This window comes from Furipterus horrens, unplaced genomic scaffold (genome assembly GCF_987537825.1).
Source record: "Furipterus horrens unplaced genomic scaffold, mFurHor1.1.pri manual_scaffold_5, whole genome shotgun sequence".
Taxonomy (NCBI): domain Eukaryota; kingdom Metazoa; phylum Chordata; class Mammalia; order Chiroptera; family Furipteridae; genus Furipterus; species Furipterus horrens.
The window spans coordinates 163,434,278-163,457,018 of record NW_028327175.1 but is presented as its reverse complement, the minus strand read 5'-3'; the positions used below and the strand labels follow the sequence as shown (position 1 = coordinate 163,457,018).

The 22,741-nt window shown below is 45.9% G+C and overlaps 2 protein-coding genes across 3 annotated transcripts in view; one reads left to right on the top strand and one right to left on the bottom strand.

Moving 5' to 3' along the window:
- The window catches only part of SEC24C (SEC24 homolog C, COPII component), a 28,300-nt gene extending 20,052 nt beyond the window's left edge, over positions 1 to 8,248 (bottom strand). For both annotated transcript variants that reach the window (XM_090278221.1, XM_090278222.1), the window contains exons 1-3: positions 8,184 to 8,248; positions 6,381 to 6,580; positions 4,120 to 4,252 (exon numbers count right to left, since the gene is read on the bottom strand). In XM_090278221.1, coding sequence (XP_090134347.1) covers positions 4,120 to 4,252; positions 6,381 to 6,552 — 305 coding nt within the window. In that variant the 5' untranslated portion in view covers positions 6,553 to 6,580; positions 8,184 to 8,248. The remainder of the gene's footprint in view (positions 1 to 4,119; positions 4,253 to 6,380; positions 6,581 to 8,183) is intronic.
- A 3,664-nt stretch (positions 8,249 to 11,912) lies between these two features.
- SYNPO2L (synaptopodin 2 like) lies at positions 11,913 to 20,352 on the top strand. Its single transcript, XM_090278220.1, has 4 exons — positions 11,913 to 12,124; positions 13,261 to 13,412; positions 13,859 to 14,373; positions 17,466 to 20,352. The coding sequence occupies exons 1-4, from the start codon at positions 12,023 to 12,025 to the stop codon at positions 19,643 to 19,645; spliced, it is 2,949 nt and encodes a 982-aa protein (XP_090134346.1). The 5' UTR covers positions 11,913 to 12,022; the 3' UTR covers positions 19,646 to 20,352.
- Positions 20,353 to 22,741: the final 2,389 nt, after the last annotated feature.

Sequence of the window (22,741 nt, the reverse complement as noted above, 5' to 3'; positions counted from 1 at the left end):
GATAAATGTAATTTCAGTGGAGACATGAAGACAACTGTTTATTTGGAGTGGGTCACAGAGTTTCACCTGGATAGTAGGTTATTATTATCTCAAAAGCCATTTGCTACAAACATCTAGAAAGGAGAAAGGAAATAGAAATAGAAACAAAATTTTTTTTCAAGTGCATAATCAAGTTTAAAAGAAAGCAAGTGAAATCCTCAAGTGCTAGAGACACCAAGTGGGAACTGGAAATGAGAGTGGTAAGCTGACACCGTGGCTGCCTGTGGAAAGGGTGGGATTTATCATCTTGAGAATCTGGGGGCTTAAGTTTAAGCAGGTACTGGGGATGGGTGATGAATCTTTCAGCTTTTCTGAGCTGAGGTTTGGAATGAAGACCTTGTTTATGAAGTCTGGACATGGGCTGCACCTTTCATGAACAGATAAGACTAGAAAAAAAAATCTGCACACTGGCAGAGGTGGAATCCTGCTTCTCCGAGGTTGGCTGTGGATATGGGGAAAAAAAAGGTTTAGGACTGCAAATGGACATGAGGGATCTTTTTGGAGTGACAAAAATGTTCTAAAGGTGGATTCTGATGATGGTGCACAGCTCTATAGATTTACTAAAAATTGTGAATTATACATGTAAAAGAAGTGAATTTGATAGTATGAAAATTATATCTCAAAGCTTTTTAAAAACAAATTTGATCTTGGGTGGCAATATCATTGGAATACCTCCCAGAAGCAAATGTAAAATAACCACACCCCCTCAAACCAGTCTGCAAGAGAGTCTCAAGAAAAACAATATTGATTAGAATAGAAATTATTAGTGCAGATAGTAGAAAAGTACCTTGAAAGCATTAAGGGAATATAATTATCAACATAGAATTATGTATCTAGCTAAGAGAAAGGGCAAATACAGACATTTTCAGACAAAAACTTGACAGTTAATTAGATGCTGGTTGAGAAAACTACTAAGGAAAAAAAAAAGAAAATGAACCCAGAAAAAGGGAGCCCTTTTATTTTTAAGTACATTATACTAATTATGTTGTTACAGTTGTCCCAACTGTTTTTCCTTTGCTCCCCTCTGCCCAGTACCCCCCCATATTTTACCTTTAATATATGTGGAAATGTATTTCTTAGCTATGCCAACTGAAAAGGCTCAGAAAGTGACCAATCAGGTAGCAATGAACATTCCTAGTGACCAGATTACAGTTAAAAAAAAAAAAAAATTCATTTCTCACCAATAAAGTAAAGGATTTCTTGGGAAAATGGCTATTTCCTGGTCTGGGGAATAAAACATATAAGATAAGCCTGGAACATCTTATCATACTTAAAGATTACTAGGGTCATGTCTAAAGGACTTAGGAATCAATGAAGAAGCTCCCATTAGCCCAAAATGGGACATTTTCTATTTCAATAACGATAATAATTACAGTGGATTGAAATGCATCAAATATGTCTAAATCCATAAAGTCATAATGATATTAAAAAGTAGAACTGGTCACTTTCGATAGATAACAGAAAACCAATTCATTCCCTTGTAAACTGGTAAATAAAGGTAAAGATTCAAGCATTTTTCCTACATGAATTGCAAAACTGATAACCAAATAACAGATGACAAAAATTGTCTTAATGGTATTCCAACAAACGAATGAAAAAGAAACAAAAGAATTATAATATTACCATTTTGTAAACCCAACAAATATACATATGCATTAAGCATCAACAACTCCTGACATCACAAAACAAGAGAAAACAAGATATTATGTGCCTCCTATAGTCTTGCCCCACATTACCCAAAGAAATCAAACCCAGATCCAGTCTCTGTATCCAGCTGCTAATTTGCAGGAAATACAGAGGAAGAAGGAACACTTAAACTATAACATGAATATGCAACTGGGAGAATCCAGACTGTGAAAAACGCTTCAATTCAATTAGCTTGGATTCTTCAATGATAAATACTAAGAAAGGGATAGAGAGGGAACCTACAAACTTAAAAGACACATTAAGTTTTGTGTTTTTTTTTAATAGGCAAAACTAAGCTATGCTATCTAGGGAATGTACCTTTAAGTGTAAACTGTTTTTAAAAACACAAGAAAATGGTTACCATAAAAGTTAGGATAATGGTCATTTATAGGGGGAGGGACAAGAGTTATGATTTAACTGGGGTAAATGAAAGGGGCTTTTAGGATATGTGACAGAGTCCTACTTCTTGATCTGGGTTGCAGTTACAAGGGGGTTCACTTTATAATAATCTATTAAGCCATAATTTGTCTTGTATGTTTTTTTGTATGTGTTTAACATTGCAATGAAAATATCCATTGCATGAATAACAAATAAATGGGAACATTACTCTCCAGCTTAATACTCTCCAATGGCTTCTCACAGCAACTAAAATCAAATTTAAACTTCTTTTTTTAAAAATAATTTCTTTATTTACTTATTTGTTTATTTATTTATTTTTAAAGAGAGGGGAAAGGAGAAAGAGAAGGAGAGAAACATCACTGTGTGGTTGCCTCCCACTTGCGCCCCCAATTGGGGACCTGACATGCAACCTAGTCATGTGCCCTGACTGGGAATCGAACCAGTGACACTTGGCTTGCAGGCTGATACTCAATCCACTGAGCCACAGCAGCCAGGGCTTAAACTTCTTTATATGGCTTACAAGGCACTGCATGATATGGCTCCTGCCTATGTTTCTACCTTATCTCCTTCACTCTCCATTTTCTTAGCCACACAAGCCTCCTTACTCTTCCTCCCATCCACCAAGTTAATTGCTCCATCAGGACCTTTGCACTTGTGCCCTCTATCTGTGACACTTCCCCCAGACCTTTGGAGAGCTCCCTTCATCATTTCGCTTAGGTTTCAAATACTACTTCAGAGAAGCTTTCCTTTAAAACAGCTCCCTCCCTCCTCACAGTCATGCTTTATATCCTTACTGTTTTATTTTCTATATATATTTGTCTACTTGTTATCTTCTGTGTACTCCACTAGATTGTAAACTCCATGACGGCAGAGACTTGGTCTGTTTTGTTTACTGCTTTATCTCCAACCTCTAGAATAATGTCTAGTACATAATAGTACAAAATAAATATTTTTTGAGTGGACGAATGAATGAATGCTCTATACTGCTTACACAGTATTCCAAAATACAGGGTTAGGAGGAGAGCTTCTCAGGATCTTTCTCCAGGCTTCCATTCAATGCTAAAAATGTACATTCTGGATAGCCAATAAAAATGTCAGAAAGTGACTCATCCATTATCACACACCCTACCCACGGTTATACAGATCACGCACCACCAAAGTTTTCACCATTTACATGGGCTTTTTTGATGATCATCATCATAATAATATGTTGGCCTTGATGAATATTGAAAGCTTTAATGGAATGACATACTGTATGTGGTGTTCCTTTAGGTATGTTTTCTTTCATAACTGGTCACACCTGAACTTAACCAATAAGTCCTACTAAGTCCCTGATCTAGGGGAAAGGGGGAAGTCAGAGGAGACAAATAATACTGATGTCCCTTCTTCCGGTTTCTCCCTTAGAGTAGGCTCAGTATGATAGAAATATTATAATTATTGAAGATATATGTCTGGGCAGGAAAAATCCTCAGGTTCAAAGAAAGAGAAAGAATATGCAAAAGAACCCAGATACCAAGATAGGTCAATAATCCACAGAGTGGACAGCAGCAGTGTCTATAACCCACAAAAACAAAAACAAAACACAAAAAAGTGCAGGAAAGAGAAAAGGGGATCTAAAAGAAAAGCAAAAAGAAGGGACTAAGAGAAAGAAAAAGAAAAAACAACCTCATGGACACAGACAACATATGGTGACTACCAGAGGGAAAGGGGTGTGGAGGGGGATAAATGGTGATGGAAGGAGACTTGATTTGGGGTGGTGAACACACAATACAATATACAAAGTATTATAGAATCGTACATCTGAAACTTATATAACTTTATTAACCAATGTCACCCCAATAATTCAATGAAAAAATAAAGTATGTTAAATTCACAGAAATAAATATGGTAAATAAATAAAAGGCAAACAAACAAAGGAAAAGGGAAACGGGCCCTCATACATCCCTAATCCTCCCAGTTTCATTCGACCAATTTTAGGTTGACCCAAGTACATACCTCTGCATCTGAACAGTGGAGCTAGGCCCATTCTGTATATCTCCTTGGCCAAACTGGCAATATGCACCCTGGCCAGAAGGGACTTGTGCTGTGGAGGCTGGAGGCAGCCCTGAAGGTGGGGCTCTTGACACACCTGAGGATAAAGGACAGAAACTAAGTACATAATTGGGAAATAACTTTCTCCTTCACCCTGAGCAAGGAATGCTAAGCAAAGATCAATAAGCTCAGACTCAATATCATAGCTTTGTAATGAAAAGGAGACCACCAACATGCAAACGTAGCTACAGCAGATTCGGAACACTGATGCCCGATCAGAGAGCCTCCACTTTCCTAGAGAGGTATACTACAAGTAAAGCTGTAGCCAGAGCCACAAGAATGTAGGGCCTTCCTATGATCACCAGATACTTACTGTCACTCAATCCAGGACAGCCTAAGGTTCTCACCCTAGACTAAAAGTCAATTTTTTTAAGGAAAAAGATTGTACTCCAGAAATTAGAAACTTAAGAGCATATATGAGAAAGGTGGCACAGAAGATGACCAAATAATACACTGAACTAGGTTGCAAAGAAAGGCCCCTCTTGGGGAAACTATTTTGCTACCGCCTCTTCATATATTCTGCTTTTCCTAACCATCTTCTTTTCATCCACTTCTGAGTGCTGGGTCTCCCAATAGCGCATGGCTCAGGAAAGTGTTACCTAGGTTGGAGACTTTGTTTCTGCCCAATAGTTCAGTCAGGACAATTGGCTGCCCTCCTATTAGTTCTGCCACATATCTTAACAAAAGCTGGACTCTATCATTTCTGCTCATCAGAGCTCTCATGAAAGCTACTTCTACTACCCCCAATCATCCTTCCTACATACTGTCCCCAACCATCCTTTCCACGTGAAATTCAGGAAGAAAGCAATTAGTTACTTGGCACATCACTTTGGAAATTATACTGACCCCTGTTCATTTGTTTTTCTTTTGCACTGCCTTCAGGAGAGATTAGACACTAGAGAACCTGCCTACAGGAATATGATTAATCTGAACCTGCTCACTAGCTATCACAGTCCCAGATGTTTTCCTTTCAATAGCAAAGCTTCCTCTTGAGGCAATGCCAAACTCAATCTTGATAAGCCAGGACTTGACAAATCAGAGGCAGATTCTGTCCAGCCAAAGTCCCAACCCAGAGTAGTAAGTCTCTTCCAGAAACCTGAGACCTAATCTCCCCATTTCATGAATTTTTTCAAAGTTATAATTAAAATATTAATACTTCATTTCCCAACTCTCACCTATGCCTCCTTGGTCCCATATCCCTTCATGGGATTTACTCTTTTTTTTTTTTTCAATCCTCACCAAGGATATGTTTATTAATTTGAGACAGAGAGAGAGGAAGGCAGAGAGACAGAGAGAAACATCTGGTCGCATCTGCAACCTAGGTATATACCTTAATGGGAAATCAAGCCCACAACCAACTAAGCCACCCAGCCAGGGCTAGATTTAACCTCTTAAAAAGCAGCATAAAGCATTTGGCATATCCTAAGTCCTCAACTAGCATTACCAAAGATGTATTGCTAACAGTTTTCTAAAAGTTCTTATGATATTCTGTAGAGTATTAGCTGCTCTTCTTGAAAAAGAAATGTAAAAGCCAAATGCTGATTTTAAGGAAGCACCAGATAAAGTCTTCTTTTATTGCCCTAATATTACAGAGCCTCTAAGAATCAGAGGAAATTCAAACAAAGGGAAAGGAATGATATCAGCAGAAAGATATGAGAAGCACCAAAAATCAGTCACACAAACAACACACTTTTTATCCATGAACTAGCTCCCCACATATCTGAGTCAATCATTGATAGAATTGTCTGTCCAATGAGAGACATTACCAATATACGCGAGGAACAAGTAATTTTAGGGAGACTTGAGGTTAATAGGAAATATTCAATCCTGGTCATAGGCTCTGGAAGAGCTGTAACCACAACCCTCCATTCATCTGTGAACAATGCAGGTGAGGCTACACAGGGTAACACCCACAGGAAATGAAATGCCATTGAACATGGAAGATGTGCTCCCATTAGATGCCTTGACAGAAACACAGTCATCTTATGCAAAAACAGGGAGGGACACACAGCTCACAGCGCTCTGGCTCTCAGTGACCAAAAGCCAGATTCATGTTCCTCAATCCCAGTTACCCCAACTCTCTAGGCAAATTTGGTAGGGTAATGCAACCCAACCTAAAGGCTGCTGATTCCCCTCCTTACTTAAAAGGATACTTGGAAACATACCTGGGGGAGGTGTTTGCTGATAGCCTGGTACTGGCCCATTGTAGGCTCCATAGGGTGTGGGAGGGGCTGTGGACCCTGGTTGCCCACCATAGCTGGATTGATGATACCCTGGGTAGACAGGCTGGGGCTGCCCAAATGGCGGCACAGGTGGAGCTGACTGGTTGACGTTCATTATGAGAGCATCCCCGACCTGGTCTCACCTATTAGATATGAGAGAAGAGAGGAATTAGTCAAAATCGACTCTAAAGAGAGAGCAACTATACAGGGTAGAAGTAGAGATTTTTAAAAAAAGGACTGACCTTATCAGGAAGTGATCAGCCTATCATTCCCACACTCCACAGGCTCTGTCATTTTCTGCCCCAGCAGTAGCCAACTTACCTCCCCAAAGTAAGGATTTTGTTACTCTGAACCCCACACTATGTCACTGCCAAGAAGGTATAAATTTCAACTTCAACTTCCAATAGGTCCACTGGAATGGAACAGCAGCCTCCACTACCCAGTGGTATGATTTCTAGTGTTTAGATACACAAGGAGTTCTGCCACTGATGAACTTTTGTGATATTACAAGTAAATGAAACAATGTTTCCACTTTCCATTCATTCACTCTAGCATCCGTTCATTCAACAAACACTAAACACCCTCTAGTGTGTTACATTTTTAATCACTCAGGCTACTTGTCTAAAACAGATCAGGTAATTTCCGTCCTCCCTTAAAAGACAAATGTTAGAGTAACTGATTAGAGGAATGACATTCTTTGGCTAAAACCTATCACAATAACCGAGGGAAACAGTTCAAGGATCAGCAGCAAAGTTAGATCTCATAGAAAAAAGATCATTCACCTTATCCATCAAGCAGAGACTATGAGTATTCCAAATCCCAATGCACCTCTCCAGCTTTCCTGTTTCTGCTCTCCTTATATGCTTGTCATGAATCTAGGCTACCACCAAAATTATTACAATCTTGCCCAACAACAGAGGAAAGAATTAGAGGCTCTTTCTTCAATCCTTCCAAGAACAAGACTACCTGATCACATCTACTCTAAACAGCCTTATCATTCCAACCATCCTATAAAGAGAGGGCGCCCAGGAAGCAGAAGAGCTCAAAGCTGCTGTAGTAGAAAAATGGGCCTCTTCCCTTTGTTAGGAAGGGTCATCTTGACTACAGAAAACCTAACCTGCCTTCTGGACTAGAACTCTTTAAACTCAGAGCCATCTCAGCCGTTGTTCCTACAAATCCTAAACCTTACACAAGTCACAACATTAAGCTTGACAGATATTCCCCTCCCCTTCATCTTCTTAAAGTCAGTGTGGGGCTGAGGGTGAAAGGAAAGGAGCTTCTTCTCCAGGACTTAATTCCCTCAAACGCCCAAGAGTTTGCGGGAGGCTCAAGTTTCCACTCCATTCTGGGTAGACGAGGGTGACAATCCATGGGGCGGGGCAAGCTTTCTAAAACTCTGAAAGTAGTTGAGCTGTGGAGGCTGGAAGCGCCGGGGAGGCTGGAAGCCAAGGCAGCTTCTCGGGCCACGAAGAGAGAGGGCTGATCCATTAAGCATGGAGATCGAGTGTCTTGCCCCTTCAACAGGCTCGGGGCAGGAAGCGGGGGCTGGAATCTGGGCCGGGAGGAGAGAAGGGAGATAGGGTCTAAGGCTGCTCTGGGGCAATGGATGCGTGAGGTGAGGGTCTCTCACCCAGCCCCGCCCCCGGGCTCCTCCCTTCGTTCTCAGATCGAACCCCGATCTGGCCACAGATATCCCGGCCTCTCCTCTTCTTTCCTACCCACCAACCTCCGGATGCCACTCCTCACCCGGCTCCAGATCCAGGTTCGACTTCGTTCCTAACGTCAAGGATCCCAGGCTCCACTTCCGGTTCCTAGGGGGCTGTCTTGTCTCCCCCGGAAGTTCCGCCCCCACGCTCCAGGGCCGAACCACTCCGTCTGCCACGTCTGCAATGGGCACGCGCCCAGGAACCCGGATGCCGCGCATGCGCTCCTTTCTTGTGCCAGCCGGGCCACCCCTTGGGAGCCTCGGCAGGTTTTTCTGCATTTCCGTTCCCCACCCCCACCCCTTAACTATGTGCTGGTTGCTTTCTGGTCCCATCAGCTGAAAAGAGATTACAAAAACTAGGTAAAGCTGTCTTTAGTAAGGAACCCCTCGATCTCCTGTGACCTGTTAGTGACCTCTGACCTAGAGTCCCGTAGCTACTTCCTGCTGACCCCTAACCCCATTTATTTCCGTCCTCGATGTTCTCACCCATGACTTTTGCTGGTCTTGAGATTTGCGGAACGTCTGATGGTAAAGGGCACGAACTTTGCTTTGAGGTTTCATGTTTTCGTGTTCTGCCTCTGCAATTCGCTATCTTGGGCAAATTAATCTGCCTCAGTTTCTTTCATCTGTAAAATGGAGAGGATATTAAATGCCCTTCTAATAGCTTATTACCTTTCTAATAGTAGTCACATTGCCTGGCACGATAGAAAGCACTCAGTGAAAGTAACCTGTAACTAGTTAACCACTTTCATACAGCTCCTTGGTTTAGATGCAGAGCTATGTGAAAGCCAGATGATCTCTACTTTCAGAATACTGCCAGCGTGTGGAAGAGCTATAATTATTATTATACCTAATGACTAACAACAATTGTAGCTAATATTTGTATGATTTCTAAAAATATACATGACCTCATTGAATCATTTCAATTATATTTATTCATTTAATAATTATCTTTGAGCACTGCTCTGTGCCAAGCTATGTTCTTGGTTCTGGGAACACAGTAGTGCACAAAAGTTCTTGCTCTCATATTGTTGATGGTAAATATTAGTTATTCTGAGGCACAGAGTAGTTCATTCATTGGAAAACACTGCCCTGGTAGTCTGCTGGAAGCTGTATTAGGCATTGAGCATGCTTTAGTAAATGAGTCAACTCCTGTCCTCAGGAGTTTATAGTCAAAGTCAGTTCTCAAAGTGTCATCCTGATATCAACAGTATCAGTATCACCTGAGAACTTGTTAGAATTACAAATCTCAGACCCACCCTAGACATACTGAATCAAAAGTTCTGGAGGTTGGGCCCAGCAAGCTATGGTTTAATAGGCCCTCCAGATGTTTCCTTTTGTACACTGAAGCCTGAGACCCACTGGTCTAGGTTAGTAACTTGCCAGGTTCAATAATATTATTGAACACCTACCCTAGGCTGGGACGTCTACTAAGTATTTTCACATAATTTATCCCATTTAACTCATGTCAACATAGGAAAGTTGGTATCCTCTGTCTTGCTTACAGTTGCACTCCTAGTAAGTGGTAGAGCCTAAATTCAGATTCTTCATAGAGGCTGATATGTTGCATTTTATCACTTCCTATATCTCCATTTTTGTTTTCAATCTTTACTGTACATAGAATCATCTGTGGTGGTTTTTAAAATGGTAATACCAGACACCAGACCAATAAAATCAGAACCCCTAAGACTGAGGCCTAAGAATCACATATATATCTATTCACATCAATACATTATTTCATTACACAATCATCTAGTTCTATATGCTGTCTTATTTTAGGCAACCAGTAGCTTTAAAAGTTTTCCAGGTAATTCTAATGTGCACTGAGAGTTAAATGAAAGCTAACACGTAGCTAACAATACATGTTTGAATAGTGAATGAATGGATATTTTGATACTCTTTTTACTGATGAGGTCAAGTAACTGCCCAAGATCACTCAGCTAATAAATGATGGAACAAAAACCCAAGTCCATATCTGATTCTGTATCCCAAGTATTTTCTAGGACTATATACACAAAGCGGAACAGCATTTGGCACACTAGCAGAATAGCTATTCCAGGAAATGCTGTAGCCTTTGATAATTACAGCATCATAATACATTTTATAATGTTACAGAAACAGGGGAGTCCAAAAACAAACCCCAGAGTTTGCAGCTGGGAGATAGGGAAAAGGAAGCAGCTTTCAGAATGCCTCCACACGCCTGAGGCTGGTGGCTGGTATCTTTCATTATGCAAAATTGCTTGGATGCTTCCAAGGCCTCAGGTGGATGGGAGGAGACTTGAACCAGGGGACGGTATGGAAAGCACACAGAGCCTACGTGGGGTTCTGTGAATGGTCAGAACTGTTGGCAACACCCACTGCGTCAGAGGACGCAGTCAGGGATATATAGGCAGCTGTGAACACTTTGCGGGGAGGGCGCGCTCTGGGGCTGTCTCCCTCGCTGGCGGGTGTTCGCAGGAGTGCTGTGGAGAAGGAGAGGAGATCCACGCAGTTTACAGAAAGAAGACAGTTTGCAAGGAGGCTGAGAATCCCGGCAGTTTTGTATTGAGAGCTGAAGGGCACCACAGCACAGAAAGGACCTCCCCAATCAGATTGAATGATTGGCAGCCGCTGGTAAAGCTGAACTGTGTTTGGAAAGTAGGGAAACGGTGTTTCTGACCTTCCTAAAACTGGCTAGGTTTGGTAGGGGGGAGGCAAGGATATGTGTAACTCTTAAATAGACAATTTTCTTTTCACTCAACTGAAGTATTAAGAGTCGTAATTCTGGCGGCGGGCCATCGGACCCCTAACTAAAGAGCCCGTGTGTTTGTTTTTAATTGGAGCAGCCCAGGGGTTCTGTAACAATAACAGAGATCCCTTAACATAGGGCACATTCATTGTAACGGAAACCTAAAATAAGGGGTTTATTATTAACATGTGTTAGCATGTTTATGCACACCTATCTATTCACCTTTCCATGACTACATATGTATTGTAAGAGTCCATTTAATTTAGCAAACATTTATTGATCATTATTTACATCCACTGTTGCTCTAGGGGCTGCTGACGGGCTGTTGCACACAGTCCTTGCCTTCAAGTTTCTCACAACCTAAGAGCAAGACAGGCGTATAAACAAACAATAATATTGGCTGAGAAATACAACAATAGAAATATATTGATACTTCTGTTGCCCAGAAGAATGGCCTATTGTATAGGTAGGAAGTCAGGAGATGGGCATGAAAGGCTTTATGAAACAGGCAACAGTTAAGCTGGGGCAAGGCTGATTAGAATTTCTCTGCATGGCACCCAGCACTGCAGTGGGATATAGATCTCAGTTTTGGTTAATAGATAGATTCATGCAGGAAGGGGCACTCTTCTGGGGAGCCTGAGAATTTGTGGGACAAACTCAACCATTCTTTGCTCTGGAATTGAAGCCCCGGCTGCTGCCACTTTTGAATGCGCTTTGGAGGAAAGTGGTTGGAATTGTCCATGATCCTATCAGGGAAGCCACAATCCCTGAAAGGGTGTACATGAGTTATATAACCTAGAGAGCTGGTACTCTGAGTCCTGAATAAAAGGCCCCAGCAGGAGAATGGGAGACAGGGGAGGACAGAAGTTTTCGCTATAATTAGCTCTGGAAGTAATACAGCTGGGGGTGGGAGAAGCGTACAGCCGGCAACTATTTTGAGTACCACTCCGATTGACAGGACACGTGTGCTAGACTCTACTGATCCTAGGGCAAAGTTGCCTGCCTGTGGTGTGTGGTGGGGGCAGGGTGGGGGAGGCCTGGGGCAGCAGGAGCAGGACAGCCAGACAGACAGGCCGGACGGGGGTACCAGCACCTCGACTTCTCTCCCTGGGACACTCTCCAAACTCTGAGGGCCATAGGCCAACCTGAGCAATGGGTGCTGAGGAGGTGCTGGTCATGCTGTCAGGGGGAGCCCCCTGGGGCTTCCGACTTCAGGGGGGTGCTGAGCAGAGGAAACCCTTACAGGTGTCCAAGGTAAGGGAGAGCCCCTATATTGAGGTTTCAGTGAAAGGGGAAACCCAAGGGAACCTGGGAAGAGTCATGTGGTGGTCTATGGGGAAGAAGTGGGAGGCTGTGAAGGAGTGTGGGTGGGTAGGTGGGCAGGGAAGCATGCTAAAATTTGGTGGGGGGAGTAGTGCCTGAGCACAGGTTTCTTATGGGCATGAGGGCTATTAGAAAAGGGGATTCCTGGTTTCTAGTGGCAGAGAAAAAGACAGTCTCAGTTCCCCGCAGCACCAAAGCAGCAGAGGCCCAGATCTGGCCATCTTTACTCTCCTTGGTCTGTGCCTCTACTCCAAACTCCAGGAATGTAGGGAAGTTTCTAATTTCTCTTTAACTAAACAGATCTGTGATGAGCTGAGGCTGTCTAGCCCAGCCCAGCCCAGCCCAGCCCTGCCCTGCCTTCATTGCTCCTCTTTCTCTGCACCAGATTCTTTCTCACCGGGCAAGACTCTTTTTTTAGTGCAAGCAGGGCAATGGCAAGATCTGGCCTGTCAGATGAAGTTGTTACCCTCTTGGTTTTACTGTACAGGCTTAATTTCATCAACTGTAAAATGTGGGTAACAATAGTACCTACTTCACAGAACCATTCTAAGGATTAAATGCAATAATACCCGTAGAGTGCTTAGCACAATGCCTAACATTTAGTAAGCACTCAATAAATGATAGCCACCATGGCGCACACATACACACACAATCACACTCTTCCATAATCTACAGGACTCCCTCCAATTTGGAATGCTGTTCTAAAATTTTGACTCTGTACATAATAGTGCCTGGGGTTCCAAGGCCTAGGAGAGAACTATTAGCTAGTGATACTGCCCTTGGAGGAAAATCTTGGAAAGTCACCATTTTTAGTACCTGCTCCCACTGACCCAATCCTTATGTAGTGATTATCCTACTTCCCTTGATATAAGGTATCACCCCTCCACTCTGCACCTTTGCTCTAGATAGACCCCCTTAACAGCAACCCCATTTCCCTCTCCACTCTTTCTTACCCTGCAAAGTAAAATCCCTTCCATAGGTGGGTTCTTCCTGTCCTAAGTCTTTTCATTCTGTTTCCCCCTTGGAGCCCTCCCTCACCTATGTTCTCTCCTCGGACACCTTTTCAGATTCGAAGACGGAGCCAGGCTGGCAGAGCAGGACTCCGAGAAAGGGACCAGCTTTTGGCCATCAATGGGGTCTCCTGCACCAGCCTCTCTCATGCCAGTGCCATGAGCCTCATTGATGCCTCAGGGAATCAACTTGTCCTCACTGTGCGGAGGTATGGACCCCTCCCAACCCAACCCACCCTGTCCCCCTAGCCCAGAGCTCCCACTGCCTGACTCAGCTCTGTGTTTCACTGGTCTGGCTTCAACAACTAACAAGTACCCATTTCTGCTTGTGTGTTTGTGCTGGAGTATGGATGTTAGTGTAGGCCTCCCAAAGGGCTTGAATGTATTTGTAATTAAGGGATCGGGTGTCAAGTGGGTATTTGAGTGTGTGGGCCTCCTTCAACCCTCGCCTGTCTCATCATCACATCTCCCTGAAAGCCCATTTCCACTCACAGCCCTCCAAGTACATTTGTCTCCCAGTTTGTCTTCAGATTTCTACTCTTCCCAGCCCCATTCCACCTATATTCCTTTTCTCCCCTTATCTCCTTCTCACATCCCCTCTAGATCTCTCTAGCTGTCATCCATCCCATTTCTCAAGTTCTGTCATCTTCCCCAGGGTAGAAGATGAAGGGCCTTTGCGATCTCCATCCCCTGGTGAGCTTCAGGTGCTGTCACCCTTATCTCCGCTGAGTCCTGAGCCTCCTGGTGCTCCAGTACCCCAGCCTCTTCAGCCTGGGAGCCTCCTCTCACCCCCTGACAGTGAGGCTTACTACGGAGAAACAGACAGTGATGCTGATGGCCCTGCCACCCACGAGAAGCCCCGCCGACCCCGCCGCAGAGGCCCCACAAGGCCCACCCCACCAGGAGCCCCACCTGATGAGGTCTACCTGTCTGACAGCCCCGCAGAGCCAGCACTCACTGTCCCTGGCCCTTCCGGCCAGGATGACAGCCGTATGATCTCCCCGTCTTGGGAGGATGGGGCAACCCTTCAGCCACCCCCAGCTGAGGCCCTGCTGTTGCCCCATGGTCCACTCCGGCCTGGCCCTAATCTCATCCCTATGGTGGGGCCTGTTTCGCACCCAGTGGCAGAAGATCTTACTACCACCTATACCCAGAAGGCCAAGCAAGCCAGTGAGTGCCTGAACCCTTTTTCCTTGGCCAGGATTTTTTATTCTGAGCTTTAAATCTACCCCTTCATAACCATGCCTTATACTTCTTTTGGATAGTCTCGGGGACAAGTGGAGAAAAGTGATGAATAGGAAAGGGAAATAATTATTCTCCTGGTCCCCATTATTTTTCCTGTTTGAACTAATGTGACAGAAAGGTACAGGTGGTTCAACACAACTCAGGAACAGGATAGATAGGGAAGCTGGAAAGGGACTTGAATCAATGAAGGGGTTGCTTGTTGTTGCTATAATTTTGCTAGGTGCCAGGCAGAGGGCAAGGAAGTACTGGGAAGCAAGGCATGGCTACAGGGACTCTTCGGTGTTAACTGCAGGCATAGAATCAGAACTACCTTTGACATTTGTAAGTTCATTTAGGATTCCTGGGAACTGGGAAGCTATGGGATAGGCATGAGTTCCTAGGAAGTGGTAGAGGGAAGGATCTTCAGCTCTTTATCTCAGGCAAGAATGTAGGCCTGGGCAGAAAAAAACCAGTTCCACTTATCTCAAGCTCTCAGCTATTTTTGATGTGAGCTACAGACAAGGTCTAAGAGTGAACTTTCTCCCTGTCCTATGTGCCCACCACCCCATGCATCTCCCTGAGGATTACCCCTCTAGTTCTCATCTCTCTTTCTTCCTCTCCACCATTCTGATTTCTGACCCATAGAATTTTGTGTCTCTAAGTCTGGATTAGAGGCCAAGGACATGACAGTCTAGAGTCTGACATCCCTGAGAATGTCCAATATACCACAAAGAAATTCCAGACGCATACCCATGACCCCATGTTTATCCCCAAGTCTCATTTCAGCATACTCTCCCTTCCTATCACACTGGTGAGATTGTAGTTAGTGGCTTAGAGATATTTTTAGCCAAGCAGACCTCATTGTCCAGTAGGGTAGAGTAGGGGGTAGGGTAGGCAGGTGCCCACGTCTGTCACACCAGAGCTTGTGGAAGGGAGGGAAACAGGCTGCAAAAATAGCATAGTGAGCTCATTCAGCTGCCAGCTCTGCAGTCAAGACAAAGGGGCTTTAAAAGGCATGGGGGTGGCTCAAGCTGGTTCTGCTCCAGCCAACACTGCCTTTCTCGGCATGGAGACCTTTGAGCCCATCAGCCAAGAGTCCCTCAGCCAAGCCAGCTCCAACAAAGCTCCAGGCCCAGTTCCTGAGCTACAGGACCCATTCTATGCAGGTACTGCCCTCCCATAGCTAAGAGAGTACTGGGATCTAGAATGGAGGGGAGTACATCAACAGTTTAGGAAGAGAGGTCTTTGGGAAAGGTCTTACTCCCTTATCTATTCCTCCTTTTTACCTTCCTCTTTCTTTTCTAAAGAAAGTTTCACAGCTCCTTTCCCACATGAGCTATAGAAAACACAAGGGGAGAGTGTGTGTATGAGAGAGAAGTGTGAATAAACCATGAACTTTAAGGTCTGTATGGGAGTCTGAATGTGGGACAAAATATGTGTGAACAAGAAGGTGTCTGTATACAGGTGTAGCTAGTGTCAAGAAGGCTTTGATAGTAATGGTTACTCTCAGTGGAATTTATGGCTGCTGTTAAATGCTAAATTTACCTACATTATCTCAATTAATCCTCATAGCAACCCTATGAAGTAGCTATTATCATTTTCACTTACCCATGAGGAGACTGAGCTTCAGTGAAATGAAGTAACTCTGCCAAAAACCAAAAACCTAAACTGAACTGACTCTAATGCCTATCTCTTGCTCACAATTCTATTCTGTGGTATAAATGTTAGGATGGACACAATGACAGCCCTCATTAGAAAGGAGCTTGGTATCTTGAGTAGAAAGTAGATGGAATTTCAAGAATTTTTTAGGAGTTACTGTGGGTCATAGATCAGAGAGTATCATGCCCAAGAAAGGGTCCCAATAGCAGGGCTGCCTCTCCCATTTCCTGGCCCCTCCTCCACATGGCATGGGAAGCCCTGCCCTGCCTCCCCCTAGTATATAATCCTTTCGTGCCTGCCTGATTGTGGCTGCCCAAGCTCTCTACATAGAAGGCTGAAGCCTTAAAGAAGACTGCCCTACTTCCATGCTCAGCTGGAGGGAAAGGTGAATATATTTAGCCAGTGACCTTGAGGTATCCAAAAGATTTGGAGGATTGCCTTGGAGAGCAGCGCTCTGGCTTTTCCAGCATCTTGGATCTGAGGGTATCCCTGGCTGTGAGTAGCAAAAGTGTGAGGCACAGAGGAGTGAATGGAAGGGGTGTGAGGCACAGAAGAGTGCCCTGGCAATTGAAAGGCCAACAGCAGCTCTAAAATTTTGTCTAAACTGTTAGGAAAAGGACCTCTGCAGGGGGGAACTCTGAGAAGGAAGTCCACCTGGAGTATGCATGTGAATATATTAAAGTGACTCTATGTGGTTTTTGTGTGTGTGTGTGAGCACACATGTATTTACATATACATGTGAACTAGGGTATATATATAAGCTGGGGTACACATAAATTAGAGAGAACAGGACATGAGAAAATATGCCCACAGATGGCTTTTACTAAACCCATATTCTTGTTGAAATGATGTGTAGTGGTAGTTATTTCTATGAATGTAAGTGATGTGGACTGCATGATGAAGGGTAGAATTGTGAATAAATATCCTTGATGCTAAGGGTCCTTTGTGTCCTTATTTATAGGGGTAAGGGGGTAAGGGAGTAAGTCCCAAATTTTCTGAGAAGCACCACTCTGTGTTGCTGGTGCTTCTTTTCTCTCCCTGGGAAGTGACCCCCTCGCCCCTCAACTCTTGCATTGTCAGCCAGGAACGGAGGGAGGCAGGGGAGGAATGTGTGTGGGGTGGGTAAGAGCATATCTCTGGGAAGATAGGAGCAGAGTGGTGTCAGGGCAGCCAACTAGACTGCCTTCCTTTTAACTGTCTTTGGTTTCACCTTTCACCTTACACTGTGCCCCCAAGTCAGAGGACTTTGCCACAGGTAGGAAACATTGTGGGTCAGACCAGTGAAGACAGGAGGTGGGAAAGCTGAGAGGGCTGGGGTAGGGGTGAAAGCCTTGGGAAATAGGATTATAAGAGGCTCATTGATCTTTTTCTCTCCTCAGAACTGCAACGGGCAGAGAGCCTTCAAGAGAAGAGCGTGAAGGAGGCCAAGACCAAATGCCGGACAATTGCATCCCTGCTAACTGCAGCACCCAACCCCCACTCCAAGGGGGTGCTTATGTTTAAGAAAAGACGGCAGAGAGCCAAGAAATACACCCTAGTGAGCTTTGGGTCTGCAAGTGGGACAGGCGCCGAGGAGGAAGAAGGGGTCCCTCCAACTAGCGAATCCGAGCTGGACGAGGAGGCCTTCTCCGACGCCCGCAGCCTCACCAACCAGTCTGACTGGGACAGCCCCTACCTGGACATGGAGCTGGCCAGACCGGGCTCAGGCGCAGCAGAGGGCCAGGGCTCGGGGCTGGGAGGGCAGCTAACTGAGGCCTCTGGGAGAGGGGTCCAGCTCTTTGAACAGCAGCGCCAGCGCGCGGCCTCCAGCACTCAGGAACTGGCCCAGGATGGTCCAGCAGCCATGCTCAATGGTCAAGGCCTGCAGTCACCACCTCGGGCCCAGAGTGCTCCGCCCGAGGTGGCCATCCTACCCCAGTCACCAGGCCCTTTAGCCAGCCCCAGACACTTCCTCCCAGGCAGTGGAGCCGCTATTCCGGCTCCAAGCATCTTTAACCGGTCAGCAAGGCCCTTCACTCCGGGCTTACAAGGGCAGCGGCCAGGTACCACCCCGGTTATTTTCCGGCCCCTGGGCCCCAAGAGGGAGAATGAAGTCCTGGGAGGCCTCAGCCCTGCTCCACCGCCTTTCTTGTCCCCTCCTCATGGGCCCACCCCTCCGCCCAGCTTCGTTTCAGGTGTTCCCAGCCACGTGTCAGCCTCCAGTTCTCCCAGCACCCCACGCTCTTCTGGCCCCGTGACGGCCACCAGCTCTCTGTATATCCCAGCCCCAAATCGTCCTGTTACGCCAAGCGGGGTCCCAGAGACCCCCGCTACCCCCAGCACAGCTGCCATGACCTCCACCGCTTCTATCTTCCTGTCGGCGCCTCTGCGACCCGCTGCGCGCCCAGAAGCGCCTTCCCCAGGCCCCGTGGCCCCTGAGTCCCCCAGCGCTCGGGAGCAGCGTATCTCAGTGCCAGCGGCTCGCACGGGCATCCTCCAGGAGGCTCGGCGTCGGGGTACCCGGAAGCAGATGTTCCGGCCGGGAAATGAGGAGATTAAGAACTCGCCCAACCCCGAGCTGCTATCGCTGGTGCAGAACCTGGATGAAAAACCACGGGCCGGGGGTGCTGAATCTGGTCCAGAGGAGGATGCTCTGAGCCTCGGGGCTGAAGCCTGCAACTTCATGCAGCCGCCAGGGGGCAGGAGTTACAGGACCCTGCCTCACGTGACACCTAAAACCCCGCCTCCAATGGCTCCCAAGACCCCGCCCCCTATGACTCCTAAGACTCCACCCCCAGTGGCTCCTAAACCCTTATCTCGAGGGCTTCCTGATGGGCTAGTGAATGGGGCAGCCCTTTCTGCTGGAAGGCTTGAGCCACCAAGGCTTCAGGGCCGGGGTGGGGAGTTGTTTGCCAAGCGGCAAAGTCGGGCAGACAGGTACGTGGTGGAAGCCACGTCTAATCCTGTCCTTGGCCCTCGTCCCCGAAGCCCTTCTCCTACTCCCTCACTGCCCCCTTCCTGGAAATATTCACCCAACATCCGTGCCCCACCTCCTATTGCTTACAACCCACTGCTCTCACCTTTTTTTCCCCAAGCTGCCCGAACTCTCCCTAGTAAGGCCCAATCCCAGGCACCGCGGGCAAGCCCCAAGCAAGGCATCCAGGCTCTGGATTTCATGCGGCATCAGCCCTACCAACTTAAAACTGCCATGTTCTGTTTCGATGAGGTTCCCCAGACTCCTGGCCCCACCTCCTCAGGACCCCCCCAAACTGCCCGAATTCAGGAGATCCGCCGGTTTTCCACTCCAGCACCCCAGCCCACTGCAGAGCCCCTGGCCCCCACTGTAATTGCCCCCCGAGCAGCCACTACATTGGATGAGCCCACCTGGAGGGCAGAGCTGGCCTCAGTCCCTGCCCTTAATGAAGCCCCTGTCCCTAGTCCAGCCCTTCCTCCAGAGCCTCCTAGGGGTCTTGGGGCCTCTCCCAGCTCCTGTGGCTTCCAGGTAGCCAGACCCCGGTTTTCAGCCACCAGAACCGGATTGCAGGCTCACGTGTGGAGGCCTGGAGCAGGCCACCACTGAGCAGAGCACAGCTCCCAGGACCAAGGAGAGGTGAAACATCCAGTTCCTAAAGTTGCTTCTCCTACCCAATCCACCCCCTCTATCAGGTATCTGGAGGCTAAATTTCCTCCTGCCAGAGATAGTTTTGGAGTTGGTATCCCATTCCCAGGCTTCCTCCTGGTTCCCAACCTCCCTGCAGCTTTCCAACCTAATATCTCTGCTTTGGTATCTGTGCTTCTCTTTGTCTCTGTAGTTCCTTGCCTGGATCTCTGTCTTTATCTTTAGGTCTCTCCACCCATATTCCCCGCTGGTCTCTGTTTCTCTATTTTGTTCTTTTCTCTGTGAGCTTCACAATTTTAATGAGACGCACAGAGAAGCTACCACTGAAATCTCAAGCTAGAAGCTCCTCACCAGGCAGGCAGCAAAGGAATGGAATTGATCTTTGTTTGCACTAAGTTTGCTCTCTGCTCCTCACCTTTCCCAAACTTGGCTAGCATATACCTAAGTTTGTATGTGTGTGTGAGCGTGTATGTGCCAGTGTGTGTGTATGCACAGATGTGCTCTTCTGTCTGAAGCAAGAGAAAGGTGAGATAATGCCACATGGATAATCCAGTGGGGAGAGAGAGATTCACTAGAGTTAAAAGACCAGCATCTGTAGTGGGTATACAGCATCTTGTGAAACTCATGGAGTATGAGGAGACTTGAAGGACCAGGGCAGTTTGTATGGGTTGAGTTATACCAGGTAGTTCAGGAATCAGACATAGAATTCTATTCCTCAGGATTTCAGGCAACAACTTGAGAGGCCCATGCTGAGCAACAAGCATCCAGGAAGTGAACAAAAAGAAAAATTCCTCTGAGAATACATTGGATTCATTGTCTCATGAACCTAACTAAGACTGAGAGAAAGAAAAGAGCCATGGCATGGAAAGTGAGGCGGAACCAGGAGCAGAGCAGAAACGAATGCAATTGATTGAGCCACAAGAGAAGCATGGTGAGAGAGTGAGAATGCAGTGTTGGCAGAGAGTAAAGTTAGGTAACAAAAAACCAACCATGTACAAGAGGGGAATTGGGGAAAAATGTAAGGGAGAAGAATGTATTTTTTAGAATGAAGGGGATGATGGTGGGGGGACGTGAGAGTATATGAGGAGTGTTGAAAAAACAGTTGGTATCTGTGCTACCTCCTTTGAGTCTCCCTCTGTCTTCTGCAGTGTGTACTGACTACCTGGAAAAGGGCAAGGCAACACCCAGAGCCAACCTTTTTTCAGTCCTATCCCATCCCTCAAGCCCTAGTTCTTGTTACGGCTTTAGGTTCTGATCACTGATCCTAGAGGAGTGTAAACTCCCTTCTCACCATGACTACCAAGGGTCGCATTTGCTGCTTGATCTGGAAACTGATCATTTCCTTTGCATATTGGGTGTGAGTCATAGTATTTTTGTTTGTGCACAAGAATAAACTTATACCCCACACCTTCTGTTGCTGTCATCTCTTCTAGGTTTATACCCAAATCCTGACCTCCCTTTGATCTTCTCTAACATGTTCTCCTGATCTCCTGATTCCTGATCTCTTTCTCCATTCCTGCCCTCCTATTTTTCACTCTTTTACCTTTTACCCCTGGTCTCTTGCTCTCCTCTACCAATTCCGTCCCATTTCTATGCAGCCACTTCCACTACTTCCTTTGGTTCCCTCTCCCCACGTGCCTCATCCAGAGTCTCCCCCTTTTAATCTCCTGCTCCATACTTTCCAAGCTAGGCCTCAGTTTACAGAACTAAGAGAATTTGGAAAGGCCTGAGCCTTTTGCCATCACATTTCCTAGCTCCGTGGAACCAACCATGTTTCCATGGGAAAACAATGGCTGGAGGTGAAGGTGGGTGGGAGAGGGAAGAACAATAGAGGGAGGATAGTGTGGATTGAGACTAATAAAGAAGAGAAAGCACAAAAGGCAAACTAGAATTAGACTTCTGAGAGAGAAAGTGCCTTTGCTCCAATTTTACCAGCAGGGGGCATTTTTGTGCCAATAACCAGGCCCGAGCCCCAGATGCTACCGAGCAGTCTCAGAATTTCTAAGAAAGGACCCAGAGAGCATAGGCTAAATATTCTGTTTTCACCCACTTGGTAGTTTTTAGGTACACAATCACAGGATACCAAAATTTTGGTTTGTTTTTGAGGGGAGGGTGGTAGCGATGATAAAATCACCGTTTGCTATTTATTTTTTCTAATTAATTGCTTCTTTGAGTTGGGAGGAAATGGAGGACAAAAGATGAGGGATCTGAAGGCTAAACTGGTCTAGGAAGAGGCCAACTACAGAGGACTGGAAGTCCTTTCAGCCCCTAGCCTGAACCTGAAAAGTTCAAGATGGTAAAAGCGCATGGTCAGGAAGAGGGACAGGGGGTTATTCTGGGAGCTACAAAAGCCACTTCTTAAAGCAGCCACAACAGGGTGGTTCCAGAACCTAAGCAGAAGGTAGAGAAGGATCCAGGGTGTTCATAGAGCTACTGAGGAAGGGGCTGGGCAAATGGCACACTTCTCATAAGGGGGCTCTCCAGCTAGTGCCTCAGCCTAGTGGTTCCTCTGGAACAATGCAAATGGGGCAGTCCAGATCCTATGGGTGTGTGTTCCTTTAAAGAAAAGCCCAAGTAGGAATCTCAAAGAGAAAGGCCTTGGTAGGTCAGAAGAAGCCTTCATGCATTTCTCTGAGGGACATCTCTCCTGCAGAATAGGCTGAACTGGGCACCCCAACAACAAATGGGTGTGAAAAGGCAGAAATTGGTCAAGTCTTCGCCACATCTTCCCTTACAGCCTAGGAAGCATGGGTTTGGTTAATTTGGTCCCTTAATCTGCAAAGACCTGGCCTTCTCAGAGGAAAGACCAACCCATCCAGGAACTATCAAAGAGTAGTTCCACCCCTGATTGGGTTGCTCAGTTGGTTGGGCATTGTCCTGCAAAACAAAAGGTCACATTCAATTCCTGGTCAGGGCACATGCCTGGGTTGTAGGTTCAGTCTCCATTCGGGGTGCATACGAGAGGCAAATGATGGAGAAACATTGATGTTTCTCTCCCTCTATTTCTCCCTTCCTTTCCCTTTCTCTAAAAATAAACAATCAAGCAAACAAATAAAT

Coding starts and splice junctions, on each gene's coding strand:
- SYNPO2L (XM_090278220.1), top strand. CDS start 12,023: ATGGGTGCTGAGGAGGTGCTGGTCATGCTGTCAGGGGGAGCCCCCTGG. Junction 13,413..13,858: donor CTTGTCCTCACTGTGCGGAG/GTATGGACCCCT, acceptor CATCTTCCCCAG/GGTAGAAGATGAAGGGCCTT. Junction 14,374..17,465: donor CCAGAAGGCCAAGCAAGCCA/GTGAGTGCCTGA, acceptor TTCTCTCCTCAG/AACTGCAACGGGCAGAGAGC.